At 40.8% G+C, this 24,232-nt stretch overlaps 1 protein-coding gene across 3 annotated transcripts in view; it reads left to right on the forward strand.

Moving 5' to 3' along the window:
- The window catches only part of NPNT (nephronectin), a 54,836-nt gene extending 40,885 nt beyond the window's left edge, over positions 1-13,951 (forward strand). For all 3 annotated transcript variants that reach the window (XM_071555957.1, XM_071555960.1, XM_071555958.1), the window contains 4 exons: positions 5,857-5,952; positions 6,199-6,297; positions 9,733-9,989; positions 11,984-13,951. In XM_071555957.1, coding sequence (XP_071412058.1) covers positions 5,857-5,952; positions 6,199-6,297; positions 9,733-9,989; positions 11,984-12,079 — 548 coding nt within the window. In that variant the 3' untranslated portion in view covers positions 12,080-13,951. The remainder of the gene's footprint in view (positions 1-5,856; positions 5,953-6,198; positions 6,298-9,732; positions 9,990-11,983) is intronic.
- The last annotated feature ends 10,281 nt before the right edge of the window (positions 13,952-24,232 follow it).

Here is a 24,232-nt window from a genome sequence, read left to right on the forward strand (position 1 = left end):
CAAAGAAGCATGACAGTAAACTGCTTTGCTTTGCCATTGAGTAGGTGGTACTTCTGTTAGGCCAAACGTGGCAAAGGGGTCACTGGTTGCTGTACAGTGATAGATGTCCTAGTGTACTAGGTCAAATTGTGCAAATCAGGGTGGTCTAGGATTGGTTCACATCAGAAGAGGAAACAGGCTGGGGCAAGTGTACCTTTTTTGTCTGCAAGCATCTCTCACATTCTAAGTTTTTTAGTTAATCTTTTCCTGGGCTGACCCTTGGTGACTCGTTGCTCCCTATTTTCTCCCCTTGTTATTTGACCTCCTGTCCCACACACTGAGTAAATTTGTCCTAGGCTTTCACTTCAGAGCTCTCTTGAATGGGCTGCTGAGCTTGAAATCAGCTGAGGACCAGTGAAACAGGTCTGTTCAGCAGTGACAAAGAGCACAAATGATAAAAATGCTGATGTTACTGAAATGTCTTTGCAATTTTTTAAAGTTATTGGGTTGTTGCTTTTCTTTGGATGCTTTGCCCTTTATCTTAAAATGCCTGCAGTGACTTTGGGGAGCTGCTTTTTTAGAGAATAAAAAACCAGTGTCTTTTAAAACGGAATTCCTACACTTGGCCTTTGAACCACTTAGTCAGATGCAGACAGTGGAATCTGGCACCAAGGATAATCTTCTCCTGATATGGATATGGGGGGAATGGCAATGAGAGAGGAATGCAGTGATGGTTTAATATTTAACTGTTTCAGGACTGATACAAAATACAGTTAAGTACAGGATTCTTTTCTACTCAGATGGATAAGTCTCTAAGAAATAGAACTAACTTCTCCATAAGACTATGAATTTCTGTTACCATTGGGACCTGGGTGATAAACATTAACAGCATAAACTTAGAGCATAAGAGTAGATATCAGCAGAGCAAAACCAACCCCCCCTATCTATATTAAAAGACAGTTCAACAATTTTCCTCCTTAGTCCTTAGTGGAGCTGAAAAGATTGGAATTAGGAAACTTTTCCCATAACAGCTATTAAAAAATTAAAGATTAAAACTTGATTCTTTCTGTTCCTCCATTTAGTGACTGAAAAGTCCTGAGTGCAATAATACAGTTGTGTGATCTTTGAAGCTGTTGAAAAAAGGGAAATGCTAAAAGCAAAGAATGGGGGGGGGTTATTCCTTGGTATTAGAGTAGCAACATTTTAGAGTAGCATTTCATTTGTCTTCACTGTTCTGGCACCTTTTAAAATGTGTTTAAGATAAATACTTTGTTCCTGTTGGTACTCTGGAGTTCAATCATAAGATTTAGGGAGTCTTAAAAATGACACCACCCTTGATCAGTCTTCCAGCTAGTTTTACTCCCAGATCTGATACACAATCTTCTGTGGACTGCTTGTTGTAACTGTGTTTTCCTGAGACTCAGTTGGCACTCTGCACCTTCTTAATGGATATTCACAGAAAAGCAGACAGGTTACTTTGCAGAAAATCTGGAAAGATATATAGTAAGATGCTTGCTTTCTGTCAAAGTTAATGAGCCTTGTAACTGGCTGAGAAATGCAAGATTGGACTTTAGAGTGGCAGCATGCTGACACCATCTCTCCCCTTGTATGCAAATGGTGCTGCAGAGGGTGGGACAGTTCATGAAAGCCCTTCCTGAGATAATTCTTACTGCAGAATTTGAATCTTCAGAGTTTTAGGAAACATATCCTGGACACTGTGGGTGTCCAGGCAAAAGGGTGAAGTGTACCTCTCTGCTGCCTCTTCTTTTTAGCCCAGCACATATCAAAATCTTCCCTGGAGGAAAACTGGGTTTATTCTTGTTTTCTCAGTCTGACTGACCTCTGGACTACCCTTACTCTTAGCTGTTTTCTGTTAGTTCTGCGTGAGATCTCATCACTTGTGGGAATTTTTTGGAAGTGGGATTTAAAACCTTTCAATTTGAACTATTCAGAAAAAAAAATCTTTGTCTTTTTTGATGTTGTTTTTAACAACTGGGAAGCTTGGTCATGATTATTGTATGCAATGGAATTGTTCTTACAGTGCAACACCAAGGTTTGTTGCAAGCCAGAGAACTGCATTACTAGTAGTCATAACAATTACTAATAACGTGAAGTTGCATTCTGTTTTGGTTTGGTTTTGTAACACCAAAACAGCAATTACCCTGTTTATTGTGAACAAACTGATACATGTACTCCCAAATTCAGCAATTAGCAAGTAAATTAGGGGAAAAAAAAAAGCAAGCCCTATTGTTTTCCAAAAGGTTTAAAAAGCTGGAAAGAAATCATTCTTATGCAGTTATTTAATATTTTCCCCCAGATTCATGCATCTGTGAAGAACTTAGCTCATGAACCTTGAGAACATGGTAGTGTTGATATATTGGCTCGCTCGGAGCTTATAAATTTCTCCAAGAAAAAGAAGATAAGTTTATATTTAACGAGCTTTATCAAACCATTGAAGTTAAGTGAAAAACACACTGATATGCTATATAAAGTACATAGAAAGGGCTTGGAAAGCTTGCAGAAAATAATTGTGCCAAATGCTTTCTCCCACGATCACCACTCAACATAGTAGTTGTTGTAGCAAAAAGAAGTGTACACCTGGATCATATTTAGAGTCCTGCATCTTTTACAGTAACTCTTGTTTCAAATTGAGTGCACATTCCTCTAATTAGGTCTGAGAACTGAAGTGACTTATTTAAGGCACTTCAAGACATTCTTCTAGAAGTTCATAAAAACAGTGTTTGGAAAGAACTTTTGGGAAATTTTTTAAGGAATATTTTTTTAGAGCTTTAATTATAGGCAAATATATAAACTTTAATTGGGAGAAGGCTTGTATGTGTGCACAGATGTAACTCAGGTTTGTATAAAATAGCAGTGCATTAGATATGGTATTTTAGGAAGTAAATTCAAGTAGTTTGGAAAATAAATACCTAATACTTCTTGCAGTGTTTTCCATAAGCAAGGGCTGCTTTAGACTGGGAAGAGGGTGCACAGGGCAAGCACATACCTTGAAACTGTGACACCTGAGCACCCTACAAATCTAAGAGCATGGCAGTGGGTTTCCTCAGTGCTCTTTGCCACAGTCCTCATTTAGAACCCTATCTGTGAGCCTGTGGTCCAAGCCTTTGATCTGTCAGAAAAAACTTAAGGAGCAGGGGAAGAACACGAAGATATGGAGGTGCAGAGTACTGCTCTGTGTTACCCTAGATGAGAAGCATCCTCTTGCTGGTGGCTGCCTGGGGCAGCATGGTTGATGGCTGTGAGGCTCCTTGCGGACTAGAGTTGTCCTGCAGCTCAGGGAGAGGGCAGCTTCTGTTTCTGTCTGCTCCCGTGGGATGGCCTTTTCCCATCCCCGTGTCATGTGGATGTGGCAGATGTAAAGACACTTTAATGTGCCTGTTCCAGACTAGCATCTACTGTACCTACTGCTGCTGTGCTCAGCAGTTTTGAAGTGAATTGCCAATTTGTTTTTCACAGTATAGAAGATACTGTATGTTTTTCCCTTAGCACAGTGTGAGGTGAGGAAAGGCAAGGTGGTAGTCCATGGGTGTGCAGCATAGATGTGTCCCATGCATGGAGACTGCTGCATTCCACAGGGAGCAGCAGCCTGTGAGGTAAAACTCTGCTATGAGGGCTTATCTAAGGTAAAGTTTCAGTCAGAGCACTGTCCTGCTAGAAGTGACAGTAAGTGACAGGGTGCTGATAGTTTAGCAGGTGTTGTACCTAAACACTCCTGCAAAATTTGCTCTCCCAGCTGGCTGGTCACAGTAAGCCCAAAAAATGGAATGATCAGTTTTTAACACTCCTGACAAAACCCACTGCAGCTGAATTTAAATGGTGCCAACAGCTGCTGTGTGTACCACAGCAGAGGTGGTCTGGGTACTCACTGACAGTTGATGCCCATGACTGCTCCATAAGCCACTGCTCCTGGCTGTGCACGACTGTCACTGTTGGAGTATGTTTGCTATACTTGTCAGCACAGCTTGTGCTGCCGTAAGCACCTCCATGCAGGTGCCCCTGCCACTGCAGGATGTGCTAGTTCAACTGTCCCACCTTCATAGTAGCCAGAGCTCCTAGGAAAGACAGCAGAATGTTGCTGGGAGGGATTAAGGGTGAACGATGGGTTTGGAGCATTCCTGTTCAATTCTTTGCTGCCTGAGGTAAATGGCTTTTTTTTTCTTTCTATAATTGAATATAGTATTTGTGTGTTAATGTACTACAGGGCAATTACTGGCCTAGGTGGTGTGGACTGGGCACATTTGTAAGGTGTCTTTCATGTTAAAGCTCAACATTTTTAATCACGTAAGCAAAATACCCCCCAAAACAAAACAGGTGAAACAAAGCAGCAAAAATACTATTACAAACAAGGTATCTTTAAAAATTAACAGGCCTCTACTAGCAAGTCTGAAGCTGTTCTGAGCTAATATCCTAGACTGCCAATCGATATTATCTAAAATCTACAAGGGATTAAAAAGAAAAAGAAAACAGAAAAAAGAGACAATGATTTAAAAATTACTATTATACTTAGGAGTTAATCAGTTTCCTACAGACTTCAAACTTTTTAATTGCTTATTTTTATGATAGAAAATTCCTGTTTAAGATCTTTAGCCTAGAATAGTACTTTTAAAATACTTTAGTGTTTGCTTATTTTGTCCTGATTTCAAAAATCGTTTGCCTTTCTCTGTTCTGAATTTAGAGGAGCTCTTGCAGCTGTGCTATTATATGCTGCCCTATTGCAAAAGAAGTTCCTCCTTACCTTTGATTTGATTTTCTGAAAACAACAGTCCTATATTTCAGTAGTCTCAATTTTTCTTGTTCTCTCTTGCCTCAGAAGTCTATAGAGACATCAAGATAGTTATTTTAGCACTGCAAATGGAAAGCGTGTCAAGTTTTTAATAGATAAGGTCCTTACAAATACCTTAGGTGTCAGAGGTGCCTATAACATCTAAGGACATGTCTGAAACACAGTACTACTGTTATGAATTATGCACTAGACATGCCTTTAACAAAGGAATTTTCCAAGGCAGCTCTAATCAGTGCCATGTGTTTATCTCTAGCTGACAGCTGTCCATCAGGCAAGACAACTCTGTGTTATTTCTGGAGACTTACACAGACTGGCACAGCATCTTCAGGGCTGTGTGGGAGTCTCTATAGCCACCTGACTTTGGCAGCCATCATTCCCACACAGACCTTTTAAATTTCAGGTTGTCCTGGAATACTGACTGTGTAATAACCTCGGGGCCTGTTAATCACCAAGAGCTGTTCCTTCTCCTTGCTGCTGGGAACAGCAGTGCAAGACAAACGGTGCTGGAGAGCAAAACGTATAAATACAGTTGAATTCCAGCTTTCACTAGAGCTCCTCCTTCTCAACTCTCAGTACAATCCTGGTAATTGTTCAGAGACCTCTAATCCTTCACAGATAGATGGATGTACCTTTAGCTGCATTTCAAAAGTTTAATGCATGTGGAACCTTTCCCAAGTACTGCTGCCTCCTGTTGAGGTTCTCCTATAAATGCCTGTGGAAGGGCTGAGCAAGGGCTTTAATGTGGCTTTATTTTATTGAGAAACCACTGCCTTTAAAAATACAATTGGGGCGGAATAGTGTACTTCAAGGTTAAAGCTTTCCCCGTGGTTAAAAAGGAGTTTTCATTCAAAGAGCCTTTAGGAGACTTGGAATCACCTTTTACAGTGGTCAGATAAATGTTACAACATAAATCATAAATCACACAGGCATAAAGCTTAGGAGTCTTCATGTCTAATATAATTAAATATATTGAAATCTCCAAGAAAAGCACAATGCCCAGAGCTGCTCTGCTGGTTTTTGTGAAAGTTAGTTAGTGACCTACTTCCTTATCTCATTCATTTTTTTTTTCACAGTTCCACGCCAGCCTGGAGTGAGCAATAATCTGTTTGAAATACTTGAAATTGAAAGAGGGATTACTGCCGATGAATTTGAAGCAAATGATGACCCAGGTAAAGACCATGCCTCCTATTCAGGGCCTAGGGTTTAGGAGTTTTTGATTTCTTGGGGATTAATACGTTTTTACAGGACTCCTACATCTTATGCCTCTTGTTGAAACTGCTTTGTAAAGAGAAAAAAACCCAAACCACTTCCTATGTGAACAGTTATAGTTTTGTTTCCTTACAAATTTAGCACAAAAATAGTGTGAATTGTTAAAGCACTTTTTTTTTTGGTGCCCTCCTGCTCTGTTCTGCCAGGTGTGCTGGTACACAGCTGTAATTTTGATAGTGGACTGTGTGGATGGATCAAGGACAACGATGACAACTTGCGCTGGGAACCAGTGAGAGATGCATCAGGTGAGTTATCTGTGTGTGATCATATCCTGCGCTTGAAGAACTGCCCAGGCTTGAGGTTGATGTCAGTTCCTGCATTAGAACAAATTACACCAATTCTCTTCCCTTTAATTCCAGGATATATTTCACACCCACACCTCTTCTGTGTATAAAAGTCAAAACTGAGGACTCCCAACATGAAAGAGCAATTGAAAATTTGTACTTTTATCATAGCTGTTGTCTTTAAAATAGGAAAGTCTGTGAAGGAGTAGTAAATGTATTTAGCAAAAGTTTATCTTTCTTAAAAGAATCTCAAAGAACAAAAATGTGGACTAGAGGACAACTTCTATTTATGGTGAATCAAATCTTATTTTTCAAACTACCCTGTACACATAAATATTTCCCTATCACTAGCAAAATTATAGAAAGTGCTGAAAATAGCCTTTGTTCTGCTTCCAAATATAATGTTCTAGTTTAACCTCTGTTTGATTTTATTGAATTCTACTCTAAACTACAGCAATCTGTATATAGGAAAAATGTGAAGTAACTGGAAGGCACACAAGTTGTGCTTATGTGGAGAGGCTGCTGAAAATGGGATCGTTTGTGATGGTAAAATTGACCTTACAATGAACATTTCAGGGGAGTGTGCACTAGCAGCTTGCAGAACACAAGAAGATTGGCCTTGGTACTGGTGGTCAGCCAAGGCACCAACCCATCCCCCCCACACCTCTGCTGTCCCGGGGGAGTGCACAGCCACGCTGCTGGAAGAGGGACGTGTTCTGTCCCCTGCTGATGTCACTGTATGGCACAGAGAGGTTGGCTGTCCCTGCTTGCACACCCTGTCCCCAGCAGTGCTTGCCCCACAGTGCTGGGGATTAGACACACATCTCTGGCTCCCCGTAATGATGGGATTACTTCAGACCGAGGAGAGCAGCCTTTGAAGTGCACAATGCTCACATTATGTGAGGGGATGGCAGCCTTCGGAAGGAACTGCGCTCTCAGGCAGCAAACTGATATAGGTTAAGATGAGGGAGGGTGAGGGCACTGAGAGCCATTTTCTTTAAGCACCACCTTGTCCCAGATGTCTGTCCTACGCTGCCATCAGTGAGACTGCAGCAGGTGAGCTGGTGCCTTTTCCAGGCTGTTTAGCTGGCTAAGTGGAAGTGCTGCCTTCACTTTCTGGGCAGGCCTGTTCCCCACCCATAGGCATGTTCTAGTATTTTAGATGCTCTTTATGACACTTAAAAACTCTTGTGAATGACTTAGAGCAGAGCTCCTTTCTCTTGTAGATGGGAAAACATGTAACTGTCTCTCCTGCTTGCAGACTGGCATTTAAAAAATGATCACACATAATTCATACATTTTTTTAAACAATGGCTTTAGAAGTACTTTCACTCAAAGTATAGTCAGTATCTGTGCTCAAAAATTGTTGTTAATACATATTAAGTTCCAAACCCATGATTTTTAACTGGCTTTTTTTGTCAGACTTTTCTCTAGTGTTGCTTCCCAGTAGTCAGGGACAAGCTCAGTTTTTTGTTTCCTGTGTATGTTCTGCTGCTGTTGACATAACCTGTTAAAACTAGTCCCTTGAAGTCACCCACCCACTCCCTCCTGTCTGGAATACCTTGTTGCAGGGATTTATTTTCACAGCTTGTTCCTGAGTGTTTGCTTTAACCTTTCAAAGTCTGCTAGTTATTGGTTTATCAGAATCTGCATTTTGAAAGGTGCTGTGCTGAAGCCTTATAAGCTTATCTTGCATGCAGGAAATGCTGAACCTTTTCCTGCAGGGGCTTGCCTACAGATACATTGGCTTTGTGCTTACCTAAATCTGTTTCCTATTGATTGGATTCAGTTACAGTAACTACCTGAAACCAATGCAGTTAATGAGTCAAGTCAGTACTTTTATAGTGATATAATTGTATCTTCAACAAATAGGTACAGTTATTTAAACTCTATTATGATTATTTTAGCAGTTAGTGGCCTTGATAAAGAAACCAATAAATTTAAAAAAAACAAACCTGAAAGAATACCCACCAAAAGGCTTTAACAGATGCTGATCTAGGGGCCCAGACAGCAGCATAATACTTTGCTTTGTTAAATCTCATTGAGACCAAAGAACTGAAAAACATGTAAAAGTAGTGACTTGGAGACAAGGTTGGCTTTCCTTTTAAGTGTGTGACAAGCCTGGGTACAGTGTCATTAAACCTCACAGCTTTTGAGGGAAATCATTGTGACTTTCAAAGAGAAGGCTTCAAAAAGTACAGCTCAGGTACAGCAGGGAGAAAATTTAAATAAAAAATATTTTTTGTCCTATAGTTGAGTAAAGACTGTGTACATCAACAATAGTACAAACCCCCAACATTTCTACCTCATTGGTTTCAAGTAAGGAGCCTAAATGCCACCTTTACCCTAAGTTCATTTAAACACTTGAGATTTTTTTTATTAAGTTCATTAAACTTGGATTTTTTGACTAAAAAAGATCTAAAACCTGATCTCAAAAAAAAGATGATTTTAGATTCAGTGTAGGATAAGAAGTATTTTTAATTTTTATTTTTTAAAAGTGAACCTTCCTCCATTTGGTAATTTCAGATTTTAAAGTTACCATGCACTTTGCAAAAGTTTTAATGAAAAGTACAAAGCACAAGTACAGATCTGGGTTTTCTCCAAGATGTGAAGTCTCATTTAGTGTTGTTCTGAATGCTGGGTTGTTGGTTTTTTTTTTAAAGTTTAATGAATGTTGCCATACTGGAGAGTCTCAGCTTCTCATGTTCCAAGTGTTTTCTGGAAGGCACCTTTACTTCATACACGATCAGAAATAATTACAGGATTTTGAATTAAGATGTATGTTCACTGACAAGTTCCTACTTTTAGAGTAGACTTCAGGGTTAATAGTCATGCTGAAATCATTACTGCTTCTGTCTTTCTGTATCTAATCCAAATTAAGAGTTTAAATTATGGTTAAATAAAAAAGGCTATCTGCCATTGCAAATGCATATGATTTGAGACTTAACCTGTTAACACAGTTCCCAAACAGAAGGAATGAGACAGAACCATAGCTCAGTTATATGATAGCATTCATTCTGGTCTTTTCCTTCATCTATCCAAGAGAAAAACACTGCAGCTTGAAAGGTGCATAAATTTACACAGTGGCTTTAATGTTGCTGTGGGTTTAAAATCATGCAGTCACTAAGGGGTTGTTGGAAATGAAGGAATACATGAAATTTTAGTTGTCAAAAAATTAGATGGGCAACACCTAGCCAGGTGCTGATGTAAATCAAAGAGCAGCATTGTAAATCTTACCCTACAGGAGACAGATGCACCAGTCCTGGTTCTGTAAGTCTTAACACTCACTGTACCTTATTTTTGTAAATTTTTTATTGCTCTTGTACACTTGGTTCTGCAAGCCAGTAGCATTACGAAAACCCAACAAAACCCCACAAACTGCTTTTTCCACTGCAGGGGGACAGTATCTTACCATTTCTGATCCCAAAGGCAAAGAAGGAGGAGTAGCACATCTCATTCTGCCATTGGGTCACATGGCTCATGCTGGAGACTTGTGCCTGTCATTTAGGCATAAAGTGCCTGGACTGCACTCCGGTGCCCTCCAAGTCTTTGTAAGGAAAAATGGTGCTCACGGACCAGCTGTTTGGGGAAGAAATGGTGGCCATGGCTGGAGACACACACACATAACTTTACGAGGACAAGGCATCAAGAGTGTAAGTACTGATGTTTGTGCTGCTTTTTGGTTTTTTGCATGAGAAGCTGAAGACACTTAAATGGTGTAGCACGGAGTTGTTTGTCTTCTGGGTCCAATTTCAGTCTGTGTTTTACTACTTTGATCTCTGCCAATGGAATCACATTGAGGATATAAGAGTCGTGCTTTTTTTTTTCAATTAGTTTTATGCAAAACTCCCCCCCAAATCCACTCACAGCGATAGACTCACAGTAAAGGCTATTTTGTCATTTCCTGAGCTGCTTTGTACAGCCCATTTCAAGAGAGTCACCACACAGGAAAGAGCAGCCCAATGGACAGAGACATTGTATGTAGACTTCAAAAAAACCTGTACCAGGATTCCTCATGAACAATAATACAGTGCCACGAAATAGGAAGTATCAGCCCCTGTGGATTCGTAGTAACTGGCTAAACCAAGGTAAAGATATCGAAAATAAGTATTTTTTGGTAATATAGGGAGGTTACATGTGCAGTCAGGTGCGTGTTTATGTTCTTCAGTGTACCTGCAGCTGATCTGGCCTAGGAGTTAACTGATGACCTAACTATGACCATAACACAAAACAGTTTAGTGCAAGTAAAAAAAGATCTAAAGTGCTGTGGAGAATCTTTTAATACTTGGGAATCTTAGATTAGCTCAGTTGGTTGAAACTTGGTTGTAATAATGGCATGGTCATGGGTTCAATTCCCTGTATGGGCCATTGACTTAAGAGTTGGACTCGATGATCCTTGTGGGTCCCTTCCAACTCAGAATAGTCTGTGATTCTGAGAATTATTGGGAGAGAAACTGATATCAAAAGCTCAGTGTTATTCTTCAACCTTTGCTTACCTTTGTTACCTTAGTTTCTATTTCAGATCTGAAGGATGGGCTTGGACCCTTCAGGGCCTGTTTTATTCCCACTTAGATATCAGGTAGTCTGAAAAGCTCACACATCATAATGTTCATGGTGGTAGCAGACTACAAGACACATAGAGTATATATAATTTTCATAAAACTTTACCTCAGCAACAGTAACAAAGACACCTGACTTTGTTAGCTGTAAAAGAATGTCAGACTGAGAATGTGGACATTTGTAACAGGTGAACTACATATTTGCCCTATTCTTACCTGTATTTTTTTCCTAAGTTTCATGTTTCTGGTAGTCCTCAGGACTGTCTCAATAACAGTGTATCACACTGTTGTCTGACAGAAAAGCAAAAGAGTTTTAGAGGTCCCAGGCTAGACCAGCAGTTCCCCTTGCACTGTTCCCTGTCCCCACCTCAGCTGTAGCTGTCAGCAGGGCTTGCCAACATACCTGGTCACCACACCACAGACCAGAGCTGCCTCATGGCACAGGCAAGTTTGAGATCTTCTCCAGCCAGCATGGGGAAGCCAGGACTGCTGTCCAGAACCACTGTGACACTTATTCCAAGGACCAGGCAGTGAGGGAAAACTCTAGGTAAGTAGGGAAGGCCTCTGCCACAGAGAAATCAGGCAGAAATATGGAGGTTTTATTTTCTAGCTAATTAAAAGCCAAAACCAACTAAACACTAGTTATTTTAGAGGGGCCTGCTGGAAACCTGAGAAGCTGCAATGAGCTTTGGCAATGGAAAGCTCCTCTGTTAGGCAACATTTTTCAGAATACAGAGGATTTTATGTGTTTCCATGAGGGACAATGAAAATAATGCAGAAATGAGATGCAGAAAGCAGTAGAGATTCTCTTCTGTGAAAGTTCATCTCACCTCAGGAGATGGTGTAGCTGCAGCAGCTCTTTCCTGAGTTGCTGGGTCTTCACAAAGATCCTGCCAAAATGAAGAAGGGAGAGGATCAGAAATAGAAAAATGCAGCCATAATTCCAAGCAGAACAAATAAGCTTTTCTGAGTCAGTTACAACTGCCTATCCCTGTGCTTTCTTACTATTGAGACTTTTAACCAATGCTTCTTTCATTTTACTCTTCTTCCCCCTGCCCCTACTCAAGTTGTTCTATTTCTTTTCTTAGGTTATTTTCAAAGGGGAGAAAGGGAAAGGAAGAACTGGGGATATTGGACTAGATGATGTGATCTTGAGGAGAGGACGCTGCTATGAAGAGCATTAGCAAAGACAACAGACCAGCACAGTCATTTTCTTTACCCTTTCTCATGTGATTCCTACCAAGCTTTGAAACAGAACTGCATGAAAAAGAAGAAAAAGTGGGAGAGCAACAAGTTCTTCGTGGTCTGCTAAGTGCAACCTCAAGGAAACTTCGTTTAAATACATGGAGAACACCTCCCAGGATTCAGGAAATCCATTCTCAGGCTGGTTCTTTCTACTAATCCTTACCCTTAAATCGTAGTTTCTATGTAATAACTTTATGCCCTGTTAAGTGTGGTGCTTGCAGAAAAAGCACTGGTGAAAAAGGGAGAATTAATTACAAATGGTGGCAAAAGAAAGCTCCAGCTCAAAGTTTTAGTCTTAACTGACAGTCATTATCTTGCCCTAGTGCTACTCTTTCACTGATGAGATTTAACAGACAGTGGGATTGACCTAGCTTGAGTCACACTGGATCAGTGAAGGCCTGGACATGAAATGTGGCTTACTGCCACTGGCCTTTGAAGAAGGGTTTGCTTTATATTAAATAGCTTTTATTTTGCTGTTGCATTTATATTAACAAAAACCAGTTCTATAGAGTAGGCATTGCATCCTGTAATATTGCTACTGCTGTGTTTTGTGTATATGTGTATGGTTAACTATTTATGTTTTTAATATTTACAGCCTCTAGTTGCAAGGTAATTGGCAACTGTACTTTCTTATTGTACAAGACAGGAGTTCAGCATGTTCTTCAATATTGCTGTTTGTGCCAAGTTACCAAAGTCAGTTAATGGTGCTCATTGAAAAACGCTGGTGCAGTTTTTCATGTCCTGAAGGCAAAAGACCAAACACTCACCTGATGTAAACTGGCATTGACAATGCTGTACAAGTTTGCATCTGGCTCAGAAGCAAGCCCTAAAGGGCTCTCAATGCTGCAAGAAGCTCCTGGTTCAGTTGAAGACTGAGCAGCCAGGAGAAGATGAACTTGGAGTTGATCCCGTTGACACCACCAGCAATGTCCCTTCCCATAGGTGGCACAAGCCTACGCATAAGCAGAAAGGGCATCTGCATTAACACTGTACGAACAATTCAGACCGTGAAATGCCTTGAGTGATCTTTGTCAAATGTCCATATTCCATCCAACCTTCTGTATATAATCAACATTTTATCCTTTAGAACTAGAACAACTATTAGCTCTAGTTGGAACTAAATATTTTTCAAAACTTTGGACTAATTTTTTAGTTACGTATCATGCACGTAGTGTTCAGTTTCCCAGGAAATTCTGTTTGGTTTGGGATTTTTTAAATGGGCATCATTATCACTGCTAACAATTCTAAATTTGACAAAATAATTGTAACATTTAAGAAAATGACAAAAGAGTGGTAAAATGTTGTTAGTGGTACGCAGCCTTAAAGCTTCAAAATGTATATGTAGAATAAATAGGTCTCAGATCTTTTGACTATTTAAGTACAGTGTAAAATAAACGTCACCTGCATATCATGTAATAAAACTATCATTAAAAAAATGCATGTAAAGTCTTGCACAAAGTACAGAGATAAAATTGCAAGACCATTAGTTGTCATATTCCAAACCCGTTTCTGATGAAGTACCAGTTAGAAAATACTTTTCTCATTTGTCCCCTAGGACAAAGCACAGTGTGTACAGCAGAACTGTACATGACCAAACAGAGAGTCTCCTGCAAAACTGTATCACCAAACATTTTGAAAAGGAAAAAAAGAAATGCATTTGTAAACATTAAATTTTAAACTATTTTGCTTCAAATATGATAATCTTTTTCTCTTATGTTACTTTGTGATATGTCAGAAATATTTGTGAATAGTTGAAATACCTTGTCTTTATTTTAAAGTAATCAGTAAAGGAGACTGTTACTTGCTACTAACTGGAAATCTTGTTTTCATTTCTAGATGAAAAATCTCCCTTTTATTGCAGTGAAGTGTGCCAAAATATGACAATACAACCAGAGTGAAATAGCTCGTTACTAGATTTAAGAATCAAAATACACTTCACTATAATATAATGAGAGCATTATATGTATTATTCAGAAAGAAGAATGACAATTTTCAACCTAACTTTTTTAAAGAGAAGTTTCACAGGTAATTTAACAGCTTCTGGTTCATCTACAGTGGATAAGATGATCTTTACCACATATGACATCACTTTTCTGAGATTAAGACACTCTGGTTAAAATAGAAACCTATCTCCTACCTCTGTAACACTGTCCAAGTTTTTAGCCCCTTTTACAAATGGTTCTCAGAACCCAGAAACCTGAATTAATTCAAATGGTAGGCAGAAGCAGGGTGATAGCAGAAGGATGGGGGGTGTCCTTTATCATTGCATTTCATTGTCACAATCGAACAAGGAACACTGTAAAGCCATGTAACAACTGCAGTCCCAGCAGCCACTGAGGCCCCTTGGTGAACTCTGGCAGAGCTGCTGTGGCTGTAAGTCACTCACCTCTCCCGCTGATGGGCCCTGACACTGTGTGTGTTGACAAGGTGAGGTCACTCAGTGGTCCTGTGGGGATCCTTCTCCACCTCTTGCTGTGCTGGCCCTTTCAAGCAGCTTCCCACAGCCACACATACTTCAGCCAGCATGGAGCAGATACTGCCACTTCCATATGAGCCTCGAGAAAGGGATGAAAATATGGCCTGAGGTCTTCCTCTGAAGTAAGTTATAGCTGCCCTTCCTGCTTAGGGTTTAATAAATAGGTAACTGTGCCAAATGAAATTCCTGCTTAGATACTTACACAAGCAGAAGAAATTTCATTGTTAATATGAAAACATTTAACAGATGTACCGTATAACTTCTTTCCAGCTTCTAACTGAATGTTTTACTTGAGACATGTTAAACCTTTTTCCCCAAAAAAGACTGAACATAAAGATTCTTCATGACAAATACTAGAACCATTGGCATTTATGCATTTGCTGACATCAAAGGGACTACAATGGAAGGGACCAAGACAAGATTTTTGTTACCAGATTCCATTTTATACAGTCCCCCCACCTCTCATTAGAGCCCTGAGTTCTTTCAATGAAATGAAGCCCATTCATTCTGGAGAACAGCTTCCCTAGGTTTCCTTCAATAAATTATCCAAGACTTGGAGGTCAAATCCCTGGTTTTACTGCAGTTGAAGATTACAATAACCACCCTAATAAGAGTCAGATAGTCATGAGAAGACAACCCTGAGCAGAAGAATGAGCCTTCCATCATCCTGCTCTGTTGTGCTGGAGCACCACAGTAGCATCAGCCTCCAAACCATATGCCTCTGTTAGAGAATATTTCTCCCTGCAAATGAGGCACAGGAATTTTCAGAAAGATTGCTAAAATTAGAGACTTTGGATCAAGCTATGCATTGTGACAGTCACCTTGAAACCTGTTCACTCTACTTTTAAAGATATGCAACAAGATAAACTATAACTGTCTGCCTTTAAAATTTTAATTATGAATGTAATTATTTAGCAAGCAAGGTTCAGTTAAATCTTAAGAAATTTTTATATATAGATCTGTAATATCTCTCTCAAACAAAATTTATCAGTTTTCCTGGTGGTTAAAACACTTTCTTACCTGCTGTTTTACCCTGATGTCCTATAGTCAACAATGCTTTATGAATTCAGATTTTCCATACAAATTGAAAACAAAACAAAAAAAAATACCAAAAAAAGCTGAGTGATGCATTGGTGTGAACCTGCAACTTCAGAAATAAATATGAGACATTTTAGTAGTAAGTTTCAGCAGTGGTTTGAAAGATCACAGCAATCTCCTCAAGCTTTGAAAGGTAATGCATGCTCAGACTCACCTACTGCATCAAACTGACCCACAATACGTGAGGAAATGGACTTGCAATGTCCATAATGCTCCATTTGTTTGAGAGGAAGATGCCAACAGACTAAAGACCATCAGGGACCACAAAGACAACTTCAACAGTTCAGACTGAAGCACCTCTAGAGTTCAAAAACCAGCTCCATGTGGGTTTTCAGGATTTAAGACCAAAATGAATCAAATCACATTCCAGCTGCTCTTTTACCAATTCTCCTTATGCACTTATGTGACCTCTTCCAAAAACCTTTTCCTTTGCTTTGAAACAAACTGTCCTCTAGACAGTGTTATATGCTGGCTGCTCTGGGCTGAGATAACCTGTTTTTTGTAGAAAAATAAGTAAGTGGGTTATTTTTTATTTATCTCTCTTCTTTAAGTTGATAAACAGCTTGGGTAACATTACTGAGATCAGACTAGTTGATCCAATTACTTGGATGCAAGTTCTCACTGGACTGTGGATTGTTCATGTTAGGTTGCCTTTTTTCTTCTAAGATGTCTCCAATTTCACAGTGGAGAGCCAGATGAGATATCATGCTTGCCTGTGCTTGATACATGTCAAAAGCATAGATTTATCTCTCAATTTCTTAATAACATGTCAAACAACAGAGCAAATCAGAGCTGAATTTTCTGGAAAAAGGCAGAAATAATTCCCAGCTTTATAGAGAAGCACTCCATCATTATTTTTCCTCAGTTTGCTTCTTAATATATTTAAGGTCATTCTGTATATATGGTTAAATTTTTGCCACTTTACTGTTTTCCTGCAATCCAGCTATTGAAGATCTCCCCAAGACCCAGAAACAAGCCTCCACTGCCATCAAACCACTCTTCCACAGGCATCACAGACAGCACAGCCAAAAGGGTCATCTCCACAGCATCTCTGTACTCTACATACCAGAAACATTATGTATGATAGCATATACTATGTGTGCATGGGCACACACATACGTATCATGTCCAGTAGGCCAAGGTCTGCATTAAGTGTTTGAGCAAGGAAGTCAACATGTATCTGGCACACAGGATAAGAACACTTCTCTCTATGATAAAGCCAAATCCTGCCTTCTTCTGACCAGGAGTTACTACAGCACATTTCCAGTAACTTTTGTTAACCTTCTAATTTATGACATTTTGCTCCTTTTCAGGCAGTAAAGTTCTCAGTCACATTTTTCTCCCAGGTTTTATCTTGTCATGCATTTCAACAGCCCATGTTCTCTCTTCAGGCTCTCATTCTGAACACTTTTGTTGTTCATTTTGGGTGTGAACAACACCTGGAAAGGCAAAGTACAGTGTGTACTCAGAGAATGATTTTACTGCTTTTGTATGCAATGCCAGTGCTAAAATTTGAGATTGACACTCAAGAATTTCAGGAAGACACCATTATTGTTCTGGTACTGCTGGTGCACTGGCAGAAGAGGGGGACCACATCACCTCTGGCCTTGCCTTTTGCCCCTTCTCCTGCTTTAGGTCAAAAACTTCATTCTTGGACTCAGCAGATTTTTTTCCCCCTGGTTAGGATGGTTCAAGGCAGAATCCCCCTATGTATGAAGTAGGATTACTGGGGCATGCATACACTCCAGTTCTGTCTTTGAACTGCAAAGAACAGAAAAAAAAAAGCCTTTCAGTGAAAATCAACTTTGAAACAACAAAAGCACTGGATGTGTATCTTACTGAGTGCCCATCTTTCTCTATTGCAAGAAAGCTGGTAATGTTAGGCTTCCATAGATAGTGCAAAACCACTCAGGTTTGGTGGCATAGTCACATAATATTCCACTTGGTTCAAGAAAGATTTTTCTTTCAAAATGGTTCAGTTTGTAACAACAACAGCTTTCGCAGAAATTAATTCTCCATGAACTCCATGGAGGCCAGTGTTTTGGCAGTCAGTTAAATATTCCTGGGACTGTCCTCTGGCCCTGTAGTTAGATAGTACATAATACCCATATCCATACAGACACTCCCACTCAAAACACTGCACAGCCCACTCCTAAAGCACATTTTCCTCAGATCCTGTGTTTGAGGTTGTCACACAGCTGCTCCACAGTGGGTCTGCCAAAGAGGGAACCATTGCCAACTCAAAGTATGTTGGTATCACCACAAACACACAATGACTACCACTCTCTGTGGCTGACAGGGACCAAGGGGTCCCTAATGTGTACAACATTCTTCATTTTTCTCTGAAGTTCTGTCAGAGGTATCACCTATGCTACTAAAGACATTGGGCAAATTCAAACTTTCACACCATGTGATGAAGGTAAGGAGCTTTTCCTTCCCTGGCATGGAAGTGTGCTTTCTTCCTAATGAGACACTCTCAGCAGAGGAGACCCACTCAGTACCACCCTCTGCACTGCTGCTCCGATCGAAATCCCCTGTGTACTGCACTAGGTCCTGGGGCTCAGGTAGCAAATGGCACAAAAACCCCCAAATAGGGCAATACACTGAGCATGTGGGAAACAGATTTGAACTATGATCTTTGAAGAAGCAACTACAGGTAAAACAGGAGCACAAATAGGGAATGCAAGCAATCCTGCAACACACCAGAGTGCAGTGGCAAAACAACTGGACTCCATTTCTGACCTTGAAATGCACTGACAAAACCTGGTGAGATTTCCAACAGCCAGTCTGCCTGGAACAGCCTGGGAACACAGCATCTCCAAACCACATGAGGCTGCCAACAGCAACGACAAGGTAATCCTGCAGCAGGCAAAATAATATGTGTGAGATTTTCAAACCTTGCTATTAAAAACATTCTTGGAATGATGGCTCTGTCCTGACACTCAATACAGGCAACCCATGCTTCACATTTCAGTGACAACAACTCCTTTTGGGGAAGAGAAACAGCATGTACTCATAAGAGAGCTTGAGAGAGCTGCAGCAGGACAGGCACAGGCTGCTGCAGTGGTTTCAGGCTTTGCCAACCAGCCTTTCAGTCCAGGGGTGAGGCTGCCCATGAGCTCCCTGAACACATTCAAAGGACAAGTAGAATTTTCTCTGTGCACCTCTCCACGCTCACATTAATACTGGTGTAAGTAAGGTGAGTAAATGCTTGTATCATGCACCCCGAGGTAAGCAAATGCCATTTACTTGAACTTACTCACAAACTTATTGCTACACACTGTCCACACAGCCATAGCATACTCAGGTCAATCCACCTAACCTGCAACAGCAGCTAGTTAAAAGAGACAATTAAAAGCTTCCATTATGCAGCATAATTGAAGGGGAGAAACTTAGAAACAAATTTAGTTTGTCTTTCAGTTCCAGAATCCTGGACCTCTGACTTGGCCCTTTTGACACAACATTACAGTCAGCAAGACACTTCAGACGCCCCTGCCATTGGCTTCTGTGGCACAAGATCAGGCTCTTCATTAATACCATACAAAATACCAAGCTTCTGTCTGAAATGAATCCTCTTAGCTGCTCAAACAAATGCATCTGACATTCTCTCCTGAAGGAACTGCTGAACAGGGCATCTAGAAGGCTGCTGTACAGAGCTAAGAAAACCAAAACACAGTACAGAGGAACTTGGGCAGCCATGAGACAAGCAAGTACGTTAGACACTGATGAATTCACCATGTTCCTTGAGCTATTTGTATGTGATTTATCTCAGTTTCTAGTTAATTCTTAATAGGCATTTCCCCTGTCCCTTGCCAAGCAGCTGGCAAACTCACTGTGTGTGCTCCAGGAACAAACATCCAAGCAGAGGGTCAAGGTAGATGTAGTAAATGGAGGTTTTACTCAAAGTAAGATATTGTTTATAATCCTATTTCTCTTGCATCTGAAAATGAACAAAGTCTTTTGCCTATATCAAAGAGTTGAACTGCAACATTCCTCCTGAACTACCCACCCCACAGTGCCAAGACAGCCCTAACAGCGGAGATCCTGACATGTACACTCCACTGACAGCAGAAGAGCGGGCACTGGTGTGGCTTCTAAGCATAATCGAATCTTTGGTCAAGTAGATAAGGCTGTGAAATCAGAACTGGAGGGGTTTTTTATCTTGCCCATGGTGTGTGTGTGTGCGCATGCTTTGTAGTTGCATGTGCTCACCGCAGCACACCATGGGGATACAGCTTCCCACTCTCTGTACAGGTTGCTGCCTCTCAACCCCATTCCTTTTCCTCTTCTTTTGCCTCCTCCTCCTCCTCCTGACACAGTTTCTAAAGTTTCTCCAGCTGCACTTTTACCCTCCAGTTTGTTCCAAGACCCCAACCTTCTCTCCATCTTCCAGCTCTGTGTTGCTGCTGTGGTCTTGAGCTTTGGTTGAAAAACAGGCTATCAAAGCCTTTATCCTCAGCTGCACACTTTTAAGTTTAGGCCCCCTGTCTACCAGGAAGATTCAATTTAGGTTAAAGCACTGCACCTGGCAGCATTTGCCAGGTCCTGCCCAAACAATAATAAAGTTTCTTTGCCTCAGGACCTGCTGAACCCAAACACTGTTTTCTCTGGCACAAGAGGCCAATTTACTCCTTGAGATAAATACTAAGCAAACAGGAATTTTTTTACTTTAGGAACTAAGAAGCTACAACTTTTTCCTGCAGCCAAAGTCACACCCCTTGTGCCTGCAACGCTGAGCTATTTTTAAAAAATTCATTCCTGTGGTATTTTCCTAAAACCTATAAAGCAGTAGGGCATTCTTTCAAACACGCTTTGCTATTATTACTCTATCTTTGCCTCCTGACTTCCAAATTCAGATAGATTAACCATCTGTCAAAAGAAAAAACCAATTATTATCTTTGTACCCTTTCCTCTATCACTTGTTTCTCCTGGGCAGCAGCTCAGACCTGTCAGGAAACCATCTTAGCTCCTTCTCTAAGACTCCATTACATCTTGGAAATGTCCTTGCCCTGAATGTTGCATCTTGGACCTCCTGCATACTAAAAAAAAGAAGAGAAAAACTTGTACTTCTCTCCAATGTTTCAAAAAGCAAAAACTGAACCTAAACCCACATGTTGCCTGCCCATGTAATAACAAATACCTGAAAAAATAAGATTAGTAGCTTAAATTCAGAAAGGGGCACCAACATCAGCCATTTCAACAATCATACTGTTCCCTTCATCTCAGGAGATGACAGGTAAAATGAGTTTGTGACTTGGCTAGTAATTTTAAAAGAAGCACAGAGTTCATAGCAAATGATGATACAAACCCATATCAGCTTGAGGACCTCTTGTTAAAATAACAGGCAGAGACACAGAGCACTTAGCTGTTCTCTCTCCTCTGTACTTGCTCTCTCATATAAAATGCAAAACATTTTTTCTAAGACTAAGTAAATATAAACAAAGATTAAAATTAGGACAAATATCTCCTCCCCCTGATTTCAACGTCTGAACCCTCAGTTAAACTCCTAAGTATGCAAGGAGCATCTATTTTCTATTCACACATACCATTTATTTCTGCCTGCCCGTGGTCCGTGCTAGGGGAGAGCACTCCCATGAAATCCACCTTTCACTCCCAGCTCCTGACCCCATTTCTTTTTTCCCATCCCTTTACACTTCTGGCCATCTCCTATTGACAAAATCAGCTTTTTTCTGCCTGAGCCCAGACAAGAGGGAGTGGCCACATGCCCTCATGAAAACAGAATTGCCTCTTGCCACATTCTGTACCTGCCAGACCAAGTCTGCAGCCACCTGTCCTCCTCACCCTAACCCGCTCTGTTGCTGCTGCTCTCAGCAGTGTCTGTGAGGCCACAAGACATGCCAAGCTCTGGAGCAACCTCTCATACCTCTGGTTTGCATCTTGTCACAGTCACTCTGCTGCTGGAAATGCACCCTTAGACAAAAGCCTCTTTCAAGTCAAAACCTAATTTATTGATATGCAATGGAGTTCAACAACTGGTAATGGTGGATTTTGAAAATTAAGATTTTTCTCCTGCATGTTAATGTTCTTTGCCCTCTACTCAATGAGTCCATCTTCAAACTACTCTGTCCTAGGGGGGAGATGAATGTCAGATACTGTGAGATAAGTGCAGGTCTGAGCTACACCCATTGGTACCACCTTCCTCCTGGAGCTCACCTACTGACTCAGAGACAGCACAACCACACTTAGTATTACTGCTATGCTAGGAAAGGACATTCACATAAATCCATCTGACAGCAAAGTTATAATAAAGGCTTTAGTTCAAACAGAACTATGCTGTTACATCAGCTAATTTTCTGCCCCCTGAATTCCAGTATCATTCATTGAATAAGAAATAAAATTCAACTCTCGCATATGTCAGAATCACAAAATTAACTTTGCTTCTTCCACATCAAACTTACAGAAACAAAAAAGGTGCTGGGTTGCAGAGCTCTCTAAAGCTGAATGCTACCAACTGCTGGATGAGAAATCAACAGACAAAAAGTTATCAACTTATACCTAATTTCAGAGTCCAAACAGGAAGGACTTCAACAAAACAGAGCAAAATTACATGAGAAAAATAAGTAAGCATTTTTTCCTCTAGCCAATATTGCTTACAATAATTCCAGTGGTTTATCTACTTTTCTAGACTCTCTATTTGTTCTCACAGACATTGGAAATGAAAAAATAAAATCAACTTTCAACCTCTTCTGAACAATCTACAATGAAGTACAACAGATAACAAGCTGAACACGCCTCTAGGCAGCCAATTCCAATATGCACATTGACTGACATAGAAGGAACACATACACATATACATAAAAAGGTATAAACTTATTTACGCATTTAGGTAAATCATGTAAAAAAGATTGCCTGTGAAGTGCCGCCAAAGCTCGTCAGTGCTGGGAAAGCAGGACCTCCCAAACCCCTCCCTGGGGCTTCCTGGTGCAGCAAGCACTACCTAAGAAGGAAAAACCTCCCCTAGTGCCAGGTTTTCCCCCTTTCACAGGTGCAAATTCTCAGCAGTTTGTCAGGCTCTGTTTGCTGTAACAAAAGCCTTCAGTCTCCTGACATTTTGAGAGTTCAAAGAAACATAACATGAGCTAGTTAAAAATACCATGTGGAGTGTTTATACACACCCACCATGCTCTAAGCCAAAATCACAGAAAGCGAAGTTTGTTTAGCCTAATAGCTCATGCTACCTATCTCCCCTCTCCTGCAGAACTCCAAAACAGTATCTGTTCTGTTGCTTTGCCAGGTGAGCTTTGAAAGCCCCCTCTTCATGGACAAGCAGACTGTACCTCTGTGTACACCCAAACTGTGCCTGGCACAAGGAGGCAGAGCCTGGCATCTCCAGGTGGTACCTGATGTAAACAGATGCTGGAGAGCTCACTGCAGTGAATACTGCAGTACTTCTCCTGACCTTCAGCCAGAAGGTTTGTTTTAGCTAATTTGAAGCTCCTCCTCTTGGGAAACCATCCAAAACTTCTTTGTATAGTTCAGGTCATGTCTTAATAACCTGGCCAAACTTAAGTCCTGCAGCTCTTTTGATCTTTCCTGGTTAATCAAACTTTGCAGTCACTTTGCTACTGTTGATGCTGCTCTCAGCATTCCTCTAACCTGCAGTAATCTCCTCCTGCTTCACACAGGTGCACAAAGCCAGGCAGCATTGTAATTGCAGACACTGTGTTCCCAAAGCTAGCACTAGTGAGACCAGCTCAATACCCGGACTGGGCTCACGAGAGAAGCACCGAAGCCTGTGCAAGCTCCCTGTTGCTACTGCTACACTGGCTTTGAAACTGGAACAAGATGAAGTCTGCCTGCACCACCCTGCAGGCAGGGTTTTATTAGCAAATCCATTCCTAAACATCAATTGACAGTTGTCTGCCTGCTTTGTTCTTGGCACAGGCAACATCTTCCTGCAATTGCTCCTACAGCAACTTTAAATTTCAGAGGGCTTAAGGGCACCCCATGCCCACTGCCAAGCCTTCAGTTACAGCCCATTCTCCTCTTTCAGTCTGAGATCAATCTATTTCCCACAGTGGAAATCAGATGCAAGGACTGCTACAGAGATAAGAAAAAATGATCAAGAAATAAATGGTAAGTAACAACATCCACCTAATTCAGGTAAATTACCACTACCAATATTCTGCCTCGTTGTTAGGAAAATTCCACAGGTCTCAGATTTCCATTAAGACTGAACAATCACGCAGCCTACTGCAGAAAATAACAGAAGGTTACAGACTGCAATGAGTAGTCAGGAATGAGGCTTCTTGCATGACAGTTCTGGGATATTTTGATTCTGTGCCAAAGCCTGACAGCAGCCCTGGATTAGTGTCTCTTAGAGATGCCTCTAGGCTGCTCTTCCCATCACACAATTCATCACTGTTCTACTCTTAGCATCAGCACTCTCTGAATGCCAAATGCCAAGCTTTGCTCAGGGTGTATTTCACGCCACCTTTGTGCTGACTAAAAAGTGATGCCACAAAGTGGCAGGAGAGAAGGCACTGGACTCTCAAAC

The sequence above is a fragment of the Pithys albifrons genome, chromosome 5 (assembly GCF_047495875.1).
Source record: "Pithys albifrons albifrons isolate INPA30051 chromosome 5, PitAlb_v1, whole genome shotgun sequence".
Classification (NCBI taxonomy): Eukaryota; Metazoa; Chordata; class Aves; order Passeriformes; family Thamnophilidae; genus Pithys; species Pithys albifrons.